The sequence below is a fragment of the Phodopus roborovskii genome, unplaced genomic scaffold (assembly GCF_943737965.1).
Source record: "Phodopus roborovskii unplaced genomic scaffold, PHOROB, whole genome shotgun sequence".
NCBI classification, from domain to species: Eukaryota; Metazoa; Chordata; class Mammalia; order Rodentia; family Cricetidae; genus Phodopus; species Phodopus roborovskii.
The window spans coordinates 3,085,557-3,108,548 of record NW_026126514.1 but is presented as its reverse complement, the minus strand read 5'-3'; the positions used below and the strand labels follow the sequence as shown (position 1 = coordinate 3,108,548).

The 22,992-nt window shown below is 34.0% G+C and overlaps 1 protein-coding gene across 4 annotated transcripts in view; it reads right to left on the bottom strand.

The window, feature by feature from the left end:
* Window positions 1–362: 362 nt before the first annotated feature.
* Window positions 363–22,992, bottom strand: part of Arhgap5 (Rho GTPase activating protein 5) — a 72,702-nt gene continuing 50,072 nt past the window's right edge. For all 4 annotated transcript variants that reach the window (XM_051195829.1, XM_051195825.1, XM_051195827.1 and 1 more), the window contains exons 4-7: window positions 12,008–12,085; window positions 9,500–9,631; window positions 7,452–7,557; window positions 363–3,027 (exon numbers count right to left, since the gene is read on the bottom strand). In XM_051195829.1, coding sequence (XP_051051786.1) covers window positions 2,700–3,027; window positions 7,452–7,557; window positions 9,500–9,631; window positions 12,008–12,085 — 644 coding nt within the window. In that variant the 3' untranslated portion in view covers window positions 363–2,699. The remainder of the gene's footprint in view (window positions 3,028–7,451; window positions 7,558–9,499; window positions 9,632–12,007; window positions 12,086–22,992) is intronic.

Here is a 22,992-nt window from a genome sequence, read left to right as displayed (position 1 = left end):
CACAGTCTGATATAGAGGCCCTCTATGCTTCTTTATGTTGTTTATCTAAATACTGTTGAGCCTGGCACTGGAATGAGCCCTGAAATTTAAATGAACAATGGCAACATGTACAGATGTAATTTTCTTTAATATTGTTAAACATCTTAATGTTTACCCATAATCATGAGACTATCTACTATTCTTTTAACCCATTAAGTCTCATATACACATGTGTATATGCGTGTATTCCTAAACAGAAATGTTGCAGTGACTCATAAGTAAAAAAATGAATGTTGTCATTCTCTTCTTACAATTACTTTTCTAGTACTTAAGAACATATCTATACCCTTGTCCAAAAACAAACACAAGTCAGTGTAACAGACTGAGCTTTAAACCATACTTTAATTTTCAATTATCTGTAACCTACTAGTAAAATGAATCACATGTAGAATATTTAAGTGATTCACTATGTAGTGTGTCAAATCAATGATATAATGCATAGAGAAGTAAAAGGTCAGTTTTGGGAACGGTGTTAAGGTAGTTAATGTGGAAACTTATAAATGCTAATTTTAATAACAAAAATAGTTCTAAATGTAAATGACTGTTAAATTAACACATTATAAAAGAGAATAGCTTAAATAAACTGGAACTCACATATTACAATTGTAAAGTTAGGACAGAATGAACCAAAGATATGAACAGTTCTGAAAATTCTCTTTTAAGCCCACTTCCAATAGAAATATTCAGGCTTTTTTCCTGTACATAGTTGATGCTTTGTCTATACCATATATAGTAGAAAAATAAATTCTTTAGCAACCTAGAAACAGTTTATAAAACTCTTAAAGTTTAATTTTCTTTGCCAGACATGCCAATGTTAAACTGACAGCTATAAATTAAAGCTATATAGACATAGGTATAAGTAATATAGAACAAGTTAAGAATACTACATTTACCGGATATTCTTTTTAAAAATTACTGTACTTTCTTAATTCCTGTGTGCTTTGCAATAGGAATAATAGGGACTTTGTTCTCTTAGAAAAGATAATAACATGTAAGAGCATAACACAAATAAGATAATTTATAATATACATGTACTTCAACAGCATCCTGGTTCATGTTGACGTTGAAACTGGAAGTACAATACCTAAGATACAACAATTGGGAAAGAATATTTATTTTAAGACAAAATGGAGCAAATCAAACTCTTAGGAGCCTTGAATCTCAAAATCATCGATTTACTATAATACAAATAAAGAAACCTTAATGTTGAAATATAAAGATTACAATATTGACCAAAGAATTTCTTCTTTACTACACAAAATATGACCCAGCAGTAGAAAGCAAACTATTTTCCTTTTTCCAGTAAAACAAATGATATGGTTTGATAATAAAATAATTTTGAATACAGCCCAACTAAATTTACCTGTTATCCAGTCAGAAAGTTTTATCATAATTTAGTGTTCTGGTTTTATCTTCACTAACAAAAATTTAACCCCTAAAGCAGCAGTCATTTATAGCAACTCTGGTACCAACATCAGAGGGGGAGGGAGAAAACTGGTTTAAAAAATGGTGCAACAACCATCTGGATTACAGAACAACATATCACAAAAGAATATGAATACAAGTTTGTGATTTTATATATACATACTCCAAGGAGTCTGTCAGTACCCAAAGTATTTTTATTGCTATATTAGCAATGGATTTTTGGGGGATATATTCTCAAGGGCCACATAAAAATAGATTCAAGGAACAGATTAAATTGAACTCCTAGATTAAATGTTTGGTTTAAAGAACTTTCTACAACAAATTTCATGTTTATGTATGAAAAGTTATATAACCTTATATGAAAATGTCATGAAGTATTTTTCTACACTATACTAAATGTATTCCCCAAGAGGGAAAAATTAAAATATCTAAAATATATTAGATTAAGATTACAAGACCATCATAGATCTTTTGAACATGCATCTGTTTACAGAATTAATGGTATACAAAATGTATTTTTCAGTATAGATCATAAAGAAATGAGTTGGTGACAACTATCCTTTATACCATATTATCAACTCATTTAAACCACAAGTGTGTCCTTGGTATGTGAGTAAAAGAAACAAGTTCATTCACTCCTCATCAAATCATCCACAGATTTACTTAGAAGATGAAGGTGCAGAAGAAATGTGAAGTATGTTACATGTATTTTTTTCTTCCTTTTAAACAACATCCCAAGCATGGCATAGTAGCCTGAAATTATAAAATACTTAACTGGGATTTAGTTATCTACAGACTGCTTGAATGTAAATTAAATTTCCAAATTAACACATCAAATAACAAAACCAGCCATAAAGCAGGCTGAAAGCATTAAACGTTTCATATATGAGTTTTTAAATCATTTCATTTCTATAGAAAAATTTTATTCACAATATGTGACAGAAATTGCCACAGGAATGATATACTGATTGCAATAAGGTTGCATGCAGCAGCAGCTTTGCATTTTTATAACTATTTTTTGTTTATAAAAATTAAACCTCTCCAGTCATGCTTACCACGGTTTTAGCTCTGTAATGTAAGTGAACAGGGAATACCATAGAGTTCAAAGAGAAAATGTCTTGTCATTTTGATTGTGGACTATCTGTATGAAATATGAAATATATTACTAAACCCTGAAACATGCATGCCTAGATTTGCTTTCGTCCAATTTCAGGTCATTTGCAATCACACTCTATTTATATGATACCAAGAGGGTCTGTCTGCAATTGTGGTTGAATTAGCTGAGGTTGCAATGGCGGTGGCAACTGAAGTGGAACCATTGACTCTACCAATTGTCCTGGATTTGAAGGTGGGGGAGGAGGCACAGTGTTCATAGTTTCTACAATTTCTCCATTGTAAAAGAAAAACTGACACTGTTGAATAAATGTTTCAACGACAGATTGATGGATTTTAGTGGTAGACAGAAATTCCCGATTTTCAAAATCAGGTCTCATCAAAGTCGGCCAAAAACAGATGGATAAGTTGTCTGCTGTCATTAGGTTGATTTTATTTTGCTGACTAACCCTGAAATAATGAAACAGGAGGAAAAAAAGAAATCAGAACTCATTGAAATTATAGAATCACAAAGCTATTTTATCATTCATTCTAATTTTATCTTCAAATTTAAATTTTTTCTTAGCATTATATACTCAATTATATTCTAAAGCAAGAGAACAATGAATACCTTGTGAGAGAATGCCATACAGTCTAAAAGATGCTGCACTCTGGGTTAAAGGTTTACACATGGAAGTCTTTCAAATTTGGCGAAAAAAAAAAAAAAAAAGAAAAGAAAAGAAAACCCTTTCTTCCAGGTTAATAAAGCTAAGTAACAAACATTAATGGCTTTCCAAACAGCAAATTCTAACTGTAGATATAACTGTGGGAGATTAAGAAAAAAATCAGGGACAGGAGGTGGTGGTGCACACCTTTAATCCCAGCACTTAGGGGACAGAGGCAGGTGGATCTGAGTTTGAGGCCAGTTTGGTCTACAAGGCAAGTTCTAGGACAACCAGGGCTATACAGAGAAACCCAAAATTCAGGGTATGTTATCTCTTTTAAACCAGCTTTGGAAAACTTAGCATAACCTATCCAGCCAAGAATATTTTTAACTTTCAAGAAAGTTAACTCATAGCACACTATAAACATTTTTTAAAAAAACATTATTTTACACACTGTTGAAATTTTACCTCAAAGATAACATTCAATACACTCGACTTTAAAATTTCTCACAACTTAACATCAACTTACAAATGGTCAGAGTATTAAATAATTTCCATCTAGTTCTTTAAATATGTGAGCAAACACTTCTATTACTATCTCTAGTAAGCAAGACATATAAGAAGCAAAGTTTAGACTGTAAACTATAAATTACTACATTAAGTGAGCTAGGAGTTTACTCGACCCTTATTTTACATATAAAGAAACACTTCAAACTGGGCATAGTAATATACATCTGTAATCCCAGATCCCAGGATGCTGAAATAGCAGGATAATGAATTTCAGGTCAGCCTGAGCTAAGGAAGGAAAAGGAAGAAAAACTGTCCAGAAGTCTATAGCATAGCAGGAAAATCTTTAAGATTAAATAAATAAAAAGAAAACAAAATCAACAAACCAAATGTAACTCCAATATACAGAAATCATTCAACTAATGTAAATATGTAGCCTAACATTGTGTTCTGTGATGAAAAAGTCACACTATTTCTAGTTAAAAAGAAGACTCAACACCAACCATTTGTTAATAAGTAGTAGGTGGCTAGTGTGGTGCTTCTGTGCAGTGAAGAGCAAGGCTCTGGAAATACCCCCAAAGTTATGAATACAGTATGAAGTCTATCTGAAGGTAGTATATCTGGTAGACATTAGGTTGACCAGGTAAGCCTTGGGGACAAGTTATAGTTTAAGGTTAAGTCAAAGGTAATGGATGTGGAAAGAATGGTAGGAAGGGAAACTGAGTTACAACAGGGCTATAGTATTTGTCAGAACCTTCTGAGGGATTGTTAAAACATCAACTGCTGGTGACTACCTGAAGTCTGTTATTTATTATGTCTGTGGTAAAGCCTAAAGCCTAATAACATATAATTCCTCATTAATTCTCAGATGCCTGCTGTTTTGGGGACCATACTTTTTTGGGGACTACTGGAAGCATGTTAAGATGTGCCACAAATTGATACTCCTGGATAGCTGCTATTAATAATTTAACTCAGCATAAATGCTGTTCATGGGGAAAGGAAAGGAAGTGTAATCACTTAGAACTACTAGTGTTAATCAGTTCTATCCTAAAGAGATAGAGTACTATTTTAATCTTGAAAAATCTTGGGGGCTAGAGAGATGGCCCAGCAGATAACAGCACATGTTGCTCTTGCAAAGAACTGCTGCCCATGTATGACCACCAGGCATCAGGAACACATGTGACATACAGATATATATGTATGTGTATATGTATGTATGAAAAGCAAAAACAACTAAGAAAATCTTTATACAAAGATGTTTTGTAAAGGTCATCTTGGCATTAGAGTCAAGTGAGGGTAGGAGTAAACACTGGCAAAGAACTATTAACACTAATAGTTCCTGAATGAGATACAGTAAATAAAGTTGTTGTAAAGGAAAGAAAGCAGAAAAATAATTATGGACTTGATACTCATTGGATAGGACGAGTGGAAGAATATAATCAAAAAATCATTCTACAGGATAACTTTATAGTCTTGTCAATTTGTCAAAGAGATATATGACATGTATTTGTCTTTTCCCTAGAATTGCAGCCCCATTTTTTCACTGCTATATCCCTAGCACTGTGAGTGTGTGTGTGTGTGTGTGTGTGTGTGTGTGTGTGTAACAGAATCGGATGAGGGGTGGCAACAAAAGAGCCTACTGAGTTACAGAGTAGCTTCTAGTTACCTTCAGCTATCAACTTGATATAGTCTTGAGTCACCTAAGGGAAACTCAATTGGGGTACTGTCTCAAACAGATTGGCTTGTGGGTATGTCTGTAGGCTACTTTCTTGCTTTAATATACATGTAATAGGGCCTAGCCCACTGTGGGTGGTACTGTTGCTAGGAAAGAGTGTTGGACTGTATGAAAAAGGTTAGCTGAGCAGTAGTTAGGGAACAAGAGGGCAGGCAGCATTCCTCTACACGGTTGCTGCTTCAGCTCCTTTTCTGCCTTCACCTTCAATGACAGACCTGAGAAGCATAAGACAAATAAACCCCTTGTTCCTCTAAGTTGCTGCTGGCCGTGGCATTTATCAGAGCAATACAAAAGAAAACTACAACTGTGCAGTAGAGTATTTCTTTTAAAACTGAAGTCTGAATAACTTCTGCTCTATGTACAGTATTTCTCAGGGCCACAAAGAATGCAAACCATACAACGCTTTTTCCATAAAGTCTCCTAGCAAAAAAGAATAATACATATAATAAAAAAAAAGATTTCTTATTCTATTCTGAAACAAACTTATCATTATAAAGACTAAGCTAGTCCACAAGTTACTGTTTGATATAACCTGGCATTGTTTTTCTATCTCTTGACGTTCTCCATCCTTACTTTGGTTAGTTCAAATAAGCCTCCTCTTGGTTTTCTTCATATACCAAACATGCTCTTGCCAGTGGTATTTACTACCGTACATAGCCAAAGACACTTCCTGAAAACAGCACTTAAGATAACTTTGAAGGCAGGGTAGTACTACATTCTGCCCTGTCCTTTTTCATTATCTTTTAAATCAAGTCCCATTTTAAATTCAACCTGATTTGTTCACAAGTTATTGCCATTCTCTATACTGAATGAGGTTTACAGCTTCCATGCACTCTGTTAACAAACACCAACCACTGATCATTTTTGAAAACAAGAAATTCCACCATTTTACTATGATATTATTTGTCAAGTTAAAAGTTTTTTTTTTTTTTAGAAGGGGACTTGGCAGGATTATAAAGCTATTATACTGCACACGGATAGCAATGATGAAACGTTAAACATTAGTGAAGTGTCTCCTTTTAAGAAGAATAGATTAGAATACACTTTATTTGGACCCTATTATGATTAATGCAGTTTATTTTCTGGTGGCAGGGATAAAACTCAAGGCTTCCCAGATGCTAGGCAAATGTTCTACCAATGAGACACACCAAGACCCTACAGAATTCCTTAAACTGCCACTTGTGTTTTAAATAAACTTGGTAAGATGTTTTTTCTTTTTGGATTTGTGCAAATAAAATTTTGCACATAACAAAAGCACCCAATTCATTCTTCAGAACAACTTCACAAAATGTTATTTTCTCTGATTTTATAACAGAGAAATGGATAGTTTGTCAATGCTTACAATTATAACAACATTATATCAACATTGCAAACTGACACTTGTTTGACTACATCGAGCAAGTCTTACATCAATACTACTGTGCCTTACACTCAATGGAAATTCCAACTATAACATTAAAAGTTATGAATACAAAATTAATGTCCCATATTTTGGGTGACAGGACAGTTTGTGGTAAAACTGCCACATATGGAATATGGAAACTATACAACACAGTGTAATACACAAGGTGATGTGAACCACATAAGAACTCTTCAAACCCCAATTTATCCTACTCTAAATAAGTTGATTTGGCTAGTTTGGGTACTGTCATTTTTCAAATACAATTCTAAGATTCCACATAAGAGAAAAATATAAAGAAAACTGAGAAAAATATTGTTGAGCTGGGTATAGTTAGTGGTAGAGTGCTTGCCCAGCATGTGGAAGGCCCTAGGTTTAATTCCTAATACAATAACTTAACACTAACTATATATGCAAAACAGTAATCATAAAGCTTCATAGGTATGAATTAGATAATATAGACAACCATTACAAAGACTCCAAACAGAACCTTGCATTTAGTTTATATTCCCCTTAATAGAAGTTATAATTATCCAGCTTATAAAGGTTACAGGTTTGAAACACAACATGCATTTTACTTTGCAAGTACCTGTTTAGATGTGTTATCACATATCTGAATACATCATAATTTACAGGATGAAATTTATGAACAATTTCTTTCAAGGCATGAAGGCGTTCTGTTTTATCTGGAATTTCTATAAAAGAAAAATTTTTTTGTGTGTAAAATGAATAAGCTTTCAAATATCTAACACAAACTTCCAGTTAATATTTACTACAACAATTAAGACTGTGTTTGAAGCATATTATATTTCTACATATACAACTACATATTGGTTTAGAACTACCCAATTACTTATAAGCATGTTAGTCTCTTTAATAATCCCACTATAGATTGTAAGGCTTTCAGGCTTTATGGGTACAACTACTCAGTCCCACAGCAGAACAATAAAAGCAGTAACATGCAACACTAATAAATGAACATTGCGTATTTCATTTTTTCAATGAAATTTCTGAAATACGAACTTTTTGTATTTAAATGTGTCCTCAAGTTTTTCTTTTGATTAAAGTATGACCCTCAGGTGCAAAAACTTCCAAAAGCAGTCCTGAATTCACACTTATCCACACTACACTTACTTGTAATAACTTTACCTAAACATTTCCTTTACCAGTAGCATAAACATTTAATGTAGTTATTTTCCAAGTTTATGAAATAATAAAGCAAAATAACTAAAACAAAGTACAGCAGTAAGTGGGGAAAAAAGATTTATTTTCTGGTCTCTCACTTTATGTCATGGAAGAATTATCAAGTACTAAAAATTCTCATTTGTCACATTTTTACCTTTAAAATGAATGTTCTAAGTAGGAAGTTCTAAAACGAGTGTTTCTGACCAAGAGATAACACCTGGGAATATGTATAAGGCAACTAACCATACTTTGTGACAATATACTGAAAGTTTATTTTTTAATTTTTACTTTTTAAAAGAGGTTTTATTTTCAAGGTTTTTATTTTACATAACTTTTGTGTATGTGTCTTTGTATTAAAGAAGAGGCTGTTGGATCACCTGGAGCTACCTGGCATGGGTGCTGGAATCTGAACTCAGGTCCTCTGTAAGAGCAGGAAGTGCTCTTCCAGACCTCTTTTTAAGTTTATTTTTCTTTTCTACCCTTCTTCACTTATTTTTGTGTATAAAGGGGAAAGTATGTGCCAGGCAGAGTTCAGAGGACAACCTGTTAAATTTGTTTCTCTCCTTTCCCCATGTGTGTTTGGGGATGGAGCTCAGATTGTGAGGTTTGGTGGCAAACACCTTTACCTACAGAGACAACTTGCTGGCTCAGAACTGCATTTAGTTAGAAAATAAGTTAACTGAGAACTTTAAAAATAAAACTAAAGAAGTAATCTCATTTAAAAAACTTAAAAAGAAAAAATTAGAAAAAATTAGAAATCACATTAATTTCAGCCATTAATGCAAATTAAGCACTAGGTTTCTTGATGCTCAAATAGACTTTAGGTTCCATTTTCCAGATGAATAAGATCTGAGTGACTACTACCAAAGTAGGAATACACTTTGAATCATGTACTCTTACATATCTACCTTACTTCGCTACCCCAAATTACTTAATAATTAAAAACATTTCTATCTTCTAGGAGCATTTAACTTATCTAGGAGGTTAGATCTGAGTGCAGATTCTAGCACCCATGTGAAAAACAGGATCATGAGCAACTTCATGTGATCCCAGGACTGTGAGGAAAGGAGGAAACCAAGGATCCTAGCTGACAACCTAGCTCTGTGTGGGGGTTGGGAGGAGGAGGGAGAAAAAGGGGGGAGAGAGGAGAGAGGCTGAGATAGAGGGGGTAGAGGAGAGAGGGAGAGGAGAGAGGAAGAGAGAGAAACTGTCTTGGAATAAGGTGGACAGTAATACTCTTCTGGCTTCAAGGTGTACCCTGCCCACCCCTTCATTATCTGAGAGTAGCTAAAAAACAAATATACCTAAGGTCATCCATGGGGAGGGACCCTGACTTTATTTAAACTTGGTGGATGCTTTTAAGAGATATTTCTAATAAGGTGAGATATTAACTATGAATTCTAATATTCAAAAACCATGATCACCACCCCCCCAAAAGAAGTGCACGCTTACTTGCTGCTTCCAGTAGCTCTGGGTGGAGTGAATATGGAATCAAAGGGTCTGGCAGGTCAGCAAAGAAAGCTTTGAGCGCTCCAGCTACAGCATTTACTGTCACTTCCATTGATACCAGATTGATGTTATGATCTATAAGGCAATCAAAATTTAATTTACATAATCAAAGTTTAACTTATTGCAGAAGTAAACTGAACAGGCACCTTTCTGCCAAAAGACATTTCTCATTAATTACTTTTCCTCACAGTCCAGCAAACTATAAAGATCAGAGAGAAAGCATTTCATCCACAAATACTGTATAGTATATATCAGCAGACAGTACATTAAAGAATTTTAATAATACTGTTCTTTTAATTTCTTGTTTATACACAGACTATTTAAAATATCTTAATAAAACGGAAAGACAAACAATACAAATTATGCATAACAATTCTAATTAGGACGTTTAAACTCTACTTTGTAATGTTTTAAACAAACAGGTTAAGTAATTACCTTCTCAGTAAAGTGAAATCAAAAACAAGAATGGAACGTGTTAAAGGTGAAGCGTAAGATTTACTTGACATTAACAAGTCACGTAAATGTGAAAATACAGATCAAAAAAATGATCCCATGAATTAGAGAAAATGATTATTATATTTTATAGCATGTTTCCTTTGAGTCCTTCTATGATCACTTACAGAAAACACAATCCATTTTATACATCTTACTGGGCAAGCATTATCTCATTAGCCTTATATTTATTCTTTCATCTCCACTATGTGAGGGAAAAAATTAGATCTAGAAAGATTAACTTGCCTGAGGCACAGATAATAACAAGACTAAAAAAATAAAACCACTAAATTGATTCCAAGAACCCCAACTATTACTCTGCCCTCCTCACTGAAAATGGAATTGTACCAATTTGATGTTATAAAATACAAACAGTTTCTCTAATACTTCTTAAAGATATGATAGAGTACTTTTGGCAACATGGTATATTTTTACACAGCAATACACAACTCAATAAGTAATGTTTTGCCATTTTAACAAACATAAATAATTATTCTACTTCACTACAATATACAACATTTATAAATACACGGGCAGCTCTCCCTCCTCTCTTTAAATATAAATACTACAACAAATGTCTTTAACAAGCACATGCAAAGGCTTTTTGGAATACAAATTCCTGCAAGTAGAATTTCCAAAACAAAGGAATCTGAATTTTAGTATTCAAACTGCCTTTCAAAATGTACCTACAACAGATACACAAATTGTGCTTGCCTACATTACCAACAATCTCTTTCACTGATAATAAATACAATCGTAAAATAAATTTGTCATTGGTAGAGACTGTGTATATTTTCAAATATATACTAATGGTTTAATATGCATCATTCACTCTATACTCTTGAAGATTTTGTTCTTATATTCTCACACAGAATTTTTACATTTTTAAGAAGCCTAGATTGTTATTCACTTATGCTTTCTAGGCTACCAAATTTAGGCCTTTTCCAGTCAAAGACTATAAAAATATTCACTTATTTTCCCCACTAATAATTTATTTACAGTTTTTAGTTTTCTATTTGATCATACATGGAATTCCAAATATTCACTTATTTCCCCACTAATAATTTATTTACAGTTTTTAGTTTTCTATTTGATCATACATGGAATTACCTACTTGTGCAGACTTGCTGTCACATTAAAAAGCATTTTTACACAATACCACTTTTGATACAACTGTTGCTAATCCATCATACGAAAACTTACTGCCTTCTAATTCTGGCACTGGCAGTACAGATTGATTCTGTTATTCTTTTATTTGAAATAGTTTATTGGATTAGAAATATAAAATAGGGTAAGAATAGTCCATTGTCCATACTATATCATGGCTGACCTCAAAGTGTTTGCTTTACATTAATCACCGCAGTCTCAGCATATGAAAAAGATTCTCATTTCTAAAACCACCTATAAATTTTGCTGCCTATACCAGACTCTGCTTCAATTCGGAGTATTTTCTTCTCAATAAATTATTTTTGTCTTCTAACCTTCATACATCAAAATATAGATACAATACTGTATTTTCTTAGTCCAACTGTTTCAACTGTCCCAAATCTTTCTTTTATTCTAAATGTATTTTCAAAGTTTGATATTTCAAACTTCCTCTTCTAATTTCCTAATATCCGCCTTCCTAACAAGACTCTAAAGAATCACCATTTTCTTTCTCTTTCCTTCCTTCCTGTTTGTTTTTGATACAAAATTTCACAATGCAGCCTTGGTAGTTCTTGATCTCATACAATTCCACCTTGCCTCTGTCTCTGAGTGCTGGGAATAAAGGTATGCACCACCATGCCAGGCCCAGTATTTTCTTTACTATTGCAACTACCATATATTTTATATTTCTAGTCAAACTTTTAAATGTTCTCTTTCCCATATCCATTTCTATAAGAAGTTTCAAATAAGTTTTTTAACATAAAATTTTAATAAGGAAAACAGTAAGACAATTTTATTTTGCAATTATATTACCTTGATCAAACTGCTTTTGAATGTTGTCTTGATCAGTTTTATTTCCACTAACACGGTATAATCCTTCAGTACATAATCCTAAAAAAAATTTAAAATGTTGTTATAAGCACATATATCCAGAACAATTATGCTTAACTCTAAATCCTTAGCAACCAGTCAAAATGTGATCACGATTTACAGAAATAATAGAAAACTAATTCTTATCTAGTATCATTCCTGGAGCAGTATGTAAAGGCCTTTGCATATGGCAACTTATTATATCTCTCTGCCTGGTTATAGCTATTTCATGTTTTACAAAGTGTTATACTGGGAAAAAATTTCAACTCTCAGAAATCTGTGACGATGAACAAAAATTTACTGTCAGAAAATTTATGAGGACAGGGTCATACCCATAAAAACTGTAAGTTATAATGGACACAACCAACATGAATTAGTCTAATGAGAACTCTATGTGAAAGAAACCAGATTATGTCTGATGTGGTGGTACATGCCTATAACCATAGCTCTTGAGAAACTGAGGTAGGAAGATCATGAGGATAAGGCCAATCTGGGTTCAACAGCAAAATTCTGTCTCAATGAATGAATGAATCAAAGGAAGGCAGAAACAAAAGAATATATTTAACTTATATAACATCCTATAACAAGGAATACTTACCTATAATACAAGCAAAAAAAAAAAAAAAAAAAACCTTCTAAAAAGCCATTGTTTCTAATAGCTAGAAAATCAGTTATGAAAGGACAAAAAAAGTGATGATGGTTTTATATCTTGACAGGTATATGAACTTGTCCAAAATGCACATACCTGTACTTACATGATCAATGTACTGTGTTCTATGTAGCTCATATCCTTAAAAAACAAAAGAGCCATAAGCAAATACTGAATAGGCTACAAACAGAGGCTAAGAAAATGCTTTAGGAGATAAAGTGATTGCCAGGCTATCCTGAGGACCAGAGTACCCATCCCCAGGACCAGGCAGTTGTGACAGTCGCCCATAATCCTAGGTTCTGGAGGTAGAACTGGAATTTCTAAGGCAAGCTAGCTAAGTAGATGAGACAGCTAGCAAGGTCTGTATTCAGTGAGAGATCCTGTTTTAATAAGACAGAGTAACTGAGGAAGACACTGGACATTAACTTTGGGTACACATGCATGCACACACACACACACACATGCACATACACACACCCAAAACTCATTCACAATCAGAAGAGACTTGAATCAATCATTTGAGTTGACCCTAGTTATCAGATAGAAACAATGAAGAAAACTGAAACTTCTCCAATGAAGAAATACCATATGTGTTGATATTTTGTTTATGATATAACAAATAAAACTTCCCTGAAGATCAGAGTGCATACTAGTCATACTAGTTAGCCATAGAGGCAAGTCAGTGGTGGTACACACCTTTAATCCCAGCACTAAGGGGGTGGAAAGAGGAAGGGATTCAGCTGGGCAGAGAGAGGAATATAAAATAGAAGACAGAAATGCCCCTTTGGTCTGAGGTAGAGGTAAGAGCTAGTGACTGGTTGCTTTGCTTCTCTGATCTTTCAGATTCTACCACTGCCACCACCAATATCTGACTTTGGGGTTTTATTATTAATACTGATTAGAATTCGTGCAACAACCACATGTGGATGTGGTGTTAGTGCTTGCCACCAGTTTCTTGAATTTTTGGTTATAAGCCTAGTCTTTAACGGCTGAGCTCTCTCTCCAGCCAGCAACCAGTTTCTTAACCATAATTCTTGCCTTGATACTGATCTTAACCAGTCTCAAACAGCAGTTAAATATATATATATATATTTCTCATATTATCTCCTACTGGTTATTTTTCTGGTAGAAACCTGAAACAGTTAAGTTATAAATGAAAAAAAAAAAAAACTTGCCTAATATCATTCCTTTTTGATTCAAACATGGTAATACCATAAAACGAGAATTACTATCTCTCAAGAACACATCGTTACTTACTGCTAATGATTTGGTGTTCAACTCTTCTTTGAGATCTAGTGCCAATGATTTTTTTCTTTCTACTTCTTTCATTTGCTTTACAAACTCCTACCAAATAATTATATCACAATGCTCTTTAGATAATTACACCAACTAAAAAACTTCTTCCTCATTGACACCTTCCATGCTATTTCTACTTAGATTCAAATTCTTAGCATTCCCATAGCACTTTAAAACTGCAACTATTACCACTACGTACTTTATACATTATAGTACAGTTAGAACACACTCTTGTACTCAGCTGTAAATGTTAACAATGTTAGCAATGCCTTGTCATCTTTAAGTTCCTTTACACCTTGTAGTGGTTCTCAGGGGAGATACTGTATTTCAGGAGCCACTTGGCAATGCCTTGAAATATTTTTGGATGTAACTGGAGGAATGAGTATTATTAGTTCTTTTGTTGTTGCTGAGACAAAATAACCAACAGAAGCAACTTAAAAAACAGATTTTATTAATGGTTCACTGTTTGAGAATAAAGTCCATCAAGATAAGAAAGTCACGTGAGCAGAAATAGAAGGCAGCTGACTGCATTATGACTAAAGTCAGGAAATGCTGGGGGGAGGTGTTATGCATACCTTGCCCCTTTTACTCAGCTTGGAACTCTTCCTAGCCTATGGAATGTACGCAATTTAGGATGAGTCTTTCTATTTCTATTGACCTCATCTTGAAATTTCCTTAACTATGCTCAGACATTTATCTCCTAGGTGACTACAGATCAAATCAAGGTGACAATAAAAGTTGTAACAGTAACAAAACAGAACAACAAAAGATATACAGCTAAGTGAGTAAGTCAAATAGTGTTTCCACTTTGATTTATAACTTCCTGTTTTGTTGTGATATATTTATATCACAATGCATAAGAAACATCTGTAAAGGATGTTAAAACAAAGTTGAATTAAAATGAAACAAAACATGACTGTTTAAATGTTTCAGATGTGTTGAATGTAGTGATACAAGTTTTTAATCCCAGCCAGTGGGAATCAGAGACAGGTGGATCTCTGTGATTTTGAGGCCAGCCTGACCTTACATAGTAAGTTATAAGACAGCCAGAGCTACATAGTGATACCATCTCAAAAAACAACAAAAAAGTTAAGATGTTATTTATAACCCCTGGTAAGAATTTAAAAGCTAATTTAAATTCTCCTTTTCTCTCTTAAGAGATAAAAAACAAACAAACCTCTGACAAGATCCATTCTATAAGATACCACCATAAAACCAATGACACAAATACTTGAACTAAAGAGATGGAACACTAATCAACACCCTAGTGCCTGTGCCTGTGGTATCAGCTATTTAGAAGGCTGAGGAAGGGAAGAACAGTTAAACCCAGGAGTTCAAGGGCAGGCTAGGTAGCGGAGAAAACACTGTTACAAAAAACCAAAAATAACAGCAAAACAAACCTAAAAGGATTGAAAAATAAATCAATGCAGAGATAGATACATACATACATAGATAATGAGATAGATAGATAGATAGATAGATAGATAGATAGATAGATAGATAGATAGATAGAAAGAAGATAGCTGGAGTAGCTATCTTAATTACCAGAAAATAATATGACTGTACGACAAAAATATTAACTGAGGGAATCCATCAAGATGATGTAGGGTAATTATGAACATCTATACCCAATGAGCATTCCAAATTTTAAGAAGAAAATTATACAACACTACGTTCAAGTATAAAAGAGGAAGTACAGGAGCAACAATGAAAGAAAAAAGATAAAAGATTAGCAAGAAAACGCAAGACTTGAATAGCATCCTAAGTCAACTAAACCAAACACGTACAGAACATCCAAAAAACAGCACAATATACATTCTCTCTAAATGTACAAGGGATATTTCTAGTACAAACCATATCATGTATTAGCTCACCAAACCTACATGACTTAGCAAAAGCATTATGAATTATTTGTAGGTACTTGGGCTAGAACTGTAGCTCAATAGAAGAGAACATACATATATGGGCCTCTAAATCTAATCACCCACAACACGGAACAAAAGGAAGGAAGAAAGAAAGCACTCCATTTTAAGGTTAACTTTAAGAACCCTAGAAAGTCTTATACTCAAAGCTAGAAAAATTGTGAATTACACATCAGAAACTTAGTAAAAATAGAAAACAACACCAACAACTCTAGAAGTTGGTTCTTTGAAGAGATCTAACCAAGGGGAATCAGAGAAGACTTTTTACCGAAATCAGAAATGAAAATAGTGATATTACTGAAAACATAGAAACAAACAAAAAATACAAGTCAGTACACCAGGAAAAATCTATGCCAACAAATATGAGTGTTAGCTGATCATAAAAATCTGGCAGTAAGAAAAATCAATGGCTTCATTGATTAAGTATAAAAATTATCAACAGGAATTAATCTCAAGTTATTAAAAAATTGAACATGAATATTCTGTAATTAGTTGCAAGAGAAAGTGATTATCCTAAATGTCAAAGATAAATCACCAAAAATATAATTCATGGACCAATATTCCTACTAATACAAATAAAACTTCTTCGACAAAATACTAGAGAAAACATATCTAATCAGTATATTGCCAATTATTCATCAAGACCAACCGAATTTATCCAAAGGTAACAAACAAGTCAATTAATGTAATAGACTACAGGAGGAAAAAAAATCTACCTGAATATCTTAACTCATACAGAAAAATCATTTGACAGAATTCAATAACTTTCATGATAAAGTATTGGCAAGATAAAAAATAAGACTAACATCTAAGAACTCCAGAATATAATCAACAAAGCCTGAGATCCCATAGCATAAAAGTGTAAATAAACACTACAGACATAGACAATCCACTTAGTGAAATTATAACAGATTTCCCAAACCTAGAGAAAAAAATGAATATCCAAACAGAAGAAACTCTTAGACTATTAAACAGAGAACCGTTCCCTAACTATATTCAGTGTCACAATACTGAGCAAAGAAATGATAAAGCAAAGACATCAATTCACAATGCCAAAATACATCAGAAATCAGCAATCTTGAAACCAAGAAGGCCTAGAGTGACTTATTTCTAACGCTGAAAATAACAGCCAATCAAGATTATAATATTCGGTAAAGCTATCTTTAAAACTCGATGGATAAATAATGACATTTGAAGAAAAGCACAAACCAAGGCATACCAATAACACCAAGCTAGCACTGCACAATACTTAAAGGAATACTACACACTGAGAATAATGTCTCAATAATAAGCACATGAAAAAAAATTACTTAAGAGTAATAAGTGATAGGAATTCATCATATTCAACACTGAACAAGAAAATCTTTAATACTGATGGGAAGTAATCAATGATCAATAAATAATCCAATCATGTACAAAAGTAATCCAACACTCCAAAAATCAGAGTATCTCTCAAATGTAAATAGCTTCAAATTATCTACACACTCTCCTCCCTCTCTCTAATGAGATTAAAAAACTAAATCCAACCACTGTCTCCATGAAACATGACTCACTGGTAAAGACACCCACAATCCAAGAATCAAAGGGTGGAAAACTCTGAGCAGTGGTGGCACACACCTTTAATCCCAGCACTTGGGAAGCAGAGACAGGCGGATCTCTGTGAGTTTGAGGTCAGCCTGGTCTACAGAGCAAATGGCAAGACAGGCTCTAAAGCAATACAGAGAAACACTGTATCAAAAAACCAAAATAAACAAAACAAACAAACAAACAAACAAATAAATAAATGGTGGAAAACTATCAAGCAAATGGTAACTGAAAAGGAGCTGGTGTAGTTATTTTGTGTCTGATAATGTAGACTTCAATGGAAGTAACTCAGAAGAGATAAAAACCAAACCAAACCAAACCAAACCAAACCAAACCAAACAAACAAAAAACCCAGAACCTTATTAGCCAGGCGGTGGTGGCACACACCTTTAATCCCAGAACTCAGGAGGCAGAGGTAGCCGGATCTCTGTGAGTTCGAGGCCAGCCTGGTCTACAGAGCTACACAGAGAAACCTTGTTTCAAAAAGCCAAAACCAAAAACGAAAAGAAAACTACCTTATTAATAAAGAGAACAATTATAAATATATGTGCAACAAACATATTGGGGTCCACAATGTTATAATGCAAACGCTAATGATGAACATAAAAGAGCAAGTATGGCCTGATGCAATAATATGAGTAATTTCAATACCCACTCTCATTCCTAGATAGTCCATTCAAATTGAAAGTCAAAGAAACTCAGTGTTTAAAACATATACATACATAACATTCCATTTAGCAGGCACAGAATATACACACTGTCTTTCAGTAGGCCTTGAAATCTTCTCTAAGATAGACCACAAATCAAGTCTTACTAAATACAAAGAATCTAAATAATATCTTGTTTTTTATTTTGTTTTGTTTTTTCTGGTTTTGGTTTTTCGAGACAGGGTTTCCTTGTGTAGCTTTGGGAGCCTGTCCTGGAACTAGCTCTTGTAGACCACACTGGCCTCGAACTTACAGAGATCCGCCTGCCTCTGCCTCCAAAGTGCTGTAAATAATATCTTGTATCTTATCCAAACATATGGCAAGAGAATCAGTAATCAATAGTGAGAAAAACTTTAGAGACTGAATAATAACACCTGAATGACCTGTGGGTCACTGAGGGAAAAAAATCAGGGAAGAAACTAATAACTTTCCTAGAATCAGATTACAAAGAAAGCATTATTTAACCAGAACAATGGGGATATAGGTAAGGAAGTCTGAGAGGAATGTTCATAGGTATGAGTACTCACATCAAATACTCAGAAAGATCTTGCTAATAGTCTCAGTCATCTGAATAGCTAGCTGGTCCATGGTTGGTGGCACTGTTTGGGGAGCTTTAGGGGGTACAGCCTAGCTGGAAGTGTATCACTGGAAGCCAGCTTTTAGATTAACAGTCTTGTGTCACTTTCTGTTTCCCCTCTACCCTTCATGCTCGCTAATGACAGTGTGAGCTTTTGGCTTCCTAAACCATAGTGGCCATGCCTCCCCACTATGATGGAACCTCTGGAACATGAAGGCAAAATAAACTCTTCCACAAATCACTTTTGATCATGTGTTTGTGTTGAGTATTTTATTTCAACTTGATAAAAGCTAGAGTTGTTTGAGTAGAGGAAACCGCAATTGAGAAAATATCCTACCAGACTGGGCTGTGGGCAAGCCTGTGGTGCGTTTTCTTAGTTAGTGATTGTATGGGAGGTCCCAAGGCACTGTGGGTAGTGCCATTCCTGAGCAGATGGTGCTGCAGTGTATAAGAAAGCAGGCTGAGCAAACCTTGGGAGCAAGTCAATAAGCAGTACTCCTCCATAACCTGTTTCAGTTCCTGCCTACAGGTTCGTACTTTCAGGTCCTGCCTTGACTTCCCTCAGTGATGGATGTGACCTGAAAGTTATAAGATGAAATAAATCTTTTCCTCCCAAAGTTACTTTTTGGTAATGGTGATTTATTACAACAACAGAAATTCTAAGAGAGTTTTTTTTTTTTAATCATAGATGCAGCAAAGTAACACTGATCTCAAATACATAATCTAATTATTAATTCCAAGATCTAAAACAAAAGCAAAATCAAAAGGTGATTTGCGGGAAGATGAATCACATCTTAATTTTGTCAAGTACAAGCCATCTTATTTTAACTAGAAATGTTCAATAGGCAGTTTAGAATATATTAATTCACTGAAGTATAAAATAGAAAGCTCTAGAGGGTAATTCTTATAAATGTGGTGGTTTCAGCCAAAAAGCAAGTATCAATCAGATATGCAAAAATGGCATCATAAAAGTGATGGCTAGAAATCACTGAAGTTGTAAGAAGGTATTTTAGTAAAATCAAAAAAATTTAAAAGTCATATACAGAAATTTTATTTAAAACAGGATTTAGGATTTAATGTTTCTTAATCAAATACTATATGTCATGTAAAATATTCATGTAATACAAGACATAAAATGTATTTTCCTGGGTATTACCTAGCATATAGTTCAAGGGGCCAGCTATTCTAAGTGTCAGAACTGTGACTAAAATAAATATGTTCATGCTGATTTTAATTATATTAGCAATGAAACTCACTCAAACTAAGCGAGGATTCTCATCTACTAAAAGCTGACAGTGATTAATGGAAGAATTCTTAGCAGCAGTTATGTGACATTTCTGACAGAAAACTGTTACATGAATAAGAGTAAAGAGTGTTTTTCCAGTTTATCAAGTACAAGTTTCTTTCTTTCTTTTTTTAATGTTACAGAGCCAGGAGTGCATATAAATTATTTTTACTTTACTGAACTAAACTGTGTCCCTACTATTTGAAAGCCATTTAACTGATAGCTATTAAAAATAACAATGGCTAATCAGGTGGTGGTGGCGCATGCCTTTAGTCCCAGCACTAGGGAGGCAGAGGCAGGCAGATCTCTATGAGTTTGAGGTCAGCCTGGTCTACAAAGCTGCACAGAGAAAACCTGTCTCAAAAAACCAAAATAAATAAGTAAATAAACAAATGAACAAATAAATGACAATGGTTATCTGACATTTGTAATTCCTACTACATACAATAGTTAAAATTTAACAAAGTACATATTACATCATTTTCATTCCATCTTCAACAAAGAAAACAACAAAAGACTGTGGCCAGGAGTTCTACAACTTGGGATGGTGGAAGTCTTGAACCCAAGGGAGAGATCTATGTGACTCTCAACTTGGTCAGAGAAATATTCTTTACATAGCCCATACTTGTTAATACAGAGAGACTGGTAGCTAGACAAATGATGAGTGATGAGTATGAGTAACTGGGGGCTCATCTAAGTTTCAGGGAACATCACATTAGTAAAGACAGAAAAAATTTAACAGTGCGTGTGTGGGTGCAACTTCTGGATAAGAAATGGCTGTTGAATACATCAACTCACTAGTTGTAGTTAACTGCACACAAGCAAGCCAATCAAAATTCAAGCATGCACAAAGGAGGTGGGGTGTAACTCCAAAGTCCCACCTTCAGGAGCATAGCTACTGGTGAGTAATGGCTGCTAAGTGTGGAGAAGTCACACTATTTGGGGGATTTTCTCTGGTTGACTGGCCATGCCTCAAACCCCACATGACTATGGGAAGTACTAATTGGTCTTAGGGGATTATTATTAAAAATTTAAAAAAGTAGAAAGTTGGGAAAAGGGACAGGGTTCACTAATGGGAGTTTGGAAGGAGGTAGTAGTGGATGGATATGATTCAAAATACACTGTATACAGATATATAAATTTCAAAGAATAAACAAAAATTTTAAAAAATAAGAGATTTATTAAAGATACATGATTAAAAAAAGTAAATTCCTTAGCCACATGATGAACAAGCTAAAATCATTAGTTTGTCCTATTCAATGCATAACAGATATCCTCTTGAAATGACTCCAAATGATTTGGTGAAAGGTTTCTTCTCTCCACAAGATTTCTATCGTTCAGACCCGGATAGAAATTTTATGTGCATTTGACATAAAAGGATAATGACCAAAAGATACTGAGCATTTGAAGACTTACACTCAGAATTAAGAGGTTATTATATACACTAAAAATTATGAACATATCAGAATACGATGGGATAAGCCATAAAAAGCAATCCCAAAGAACAGTGCCATGTCTCATTTTAAAACTGCTTTTGTGTAACAAATAATAAAAAACAAAGAACAGTAAGTTTAGTTTTCCTTTTTGAAAAAGTCTCAAGTGTTTAAATGTGTATCATATATTGGATAAACACAAAGAAAATTTATCTGCATGGAATCAGGTGATTCTTAGCTACTCTTTATGGATTAGTTGTTACATTCTTTTGTGTTCCTTTTTCTAGAAATCTCTGTTTATCAAAATCACCAATAAACAGTTAACCGTCAATTATATGACTTAAGACACATCACTTAAGTTCTTGGGTTTTTCTTCCTTTACTAATTCAATGTAACTGTACACACATTTGACTCATTTCATATCACAATGAAAGTTTATGAAAACAGTAAGCATTAAGCAAAATTGATTCTATTATCAATACTTTCATTTGGGGGTATTTAAAAGGGTAAAAGTAAAGTGTTTCTTGAGAATTGGGCAACATTCCTTTTCCTGTAGAAATTTTGTCATTAAAAGCAAAAATACTGCCAGACTCAGTGCACACACCTTTAATCCCACACTCAGGAGGTAAAGCTCTATGAGTTTGAGGCTAGGCCTAGAGAGTTGAGTTCCAGGACAGTCAGGCCTACACAGTGAGACCCTGCCTCAAAATATAATTAATTAATTGATTAATTTTTAAGGAGTACTGAGGGTAGCAGGGTAGAGGAGTGACAAAGTACAATGACATATATGCATGAAGATGCCATGAAGCCCACTATTCTGTATGCTAACTCAAATGTTTAACAAAACAAGTTGCTATAAATATACATAACTGGATTATCAAGTATAAAATAGCAATACAGTTATATGAACTTATAAATCCACCACAAAGAAAAACACAGGTCTTTGTTTTATATTGTAACAAGGTCAGCACAATGAAAATTATTCAAGTTCATATAAATTTAAATTATGAAACTCTATGGCACAAATATATTATTAGCCTTTTGTTACTATAATAGTCAAGGACATTTAACTTTATAAAGAGGTTTATTTTAGTATCAGTATTAGCTTTTAGCTGCATCATTACAGTAGAAATATAATATTAACAGAAAGCATGTCAGAGAACTGGAGGGGCCAAGCTCAGGCATTTATAACCTTCTCTTGAAAACTATCATAATCACCTTAGTAAATGATCTAAAGACTTCTCAACAGCATTCATCTCTTAACGGTCCACACTAATTCTCAGCACTGACATATTTTGGTGCCTATCCTGAAACTTGCTCTTGTAGACCAGGCTGGTCTTGAACTCACAGAGATCCGCCTGACTCTGCCTCCTGAGTGCTGGGGTTAAAGGCATCTGCCACCACTGCCTGGCTCAACACTGCCATATTTAGGACCAAGCTTCTAACATGTAGAAGACAGCTTTGTTCATCCCTCT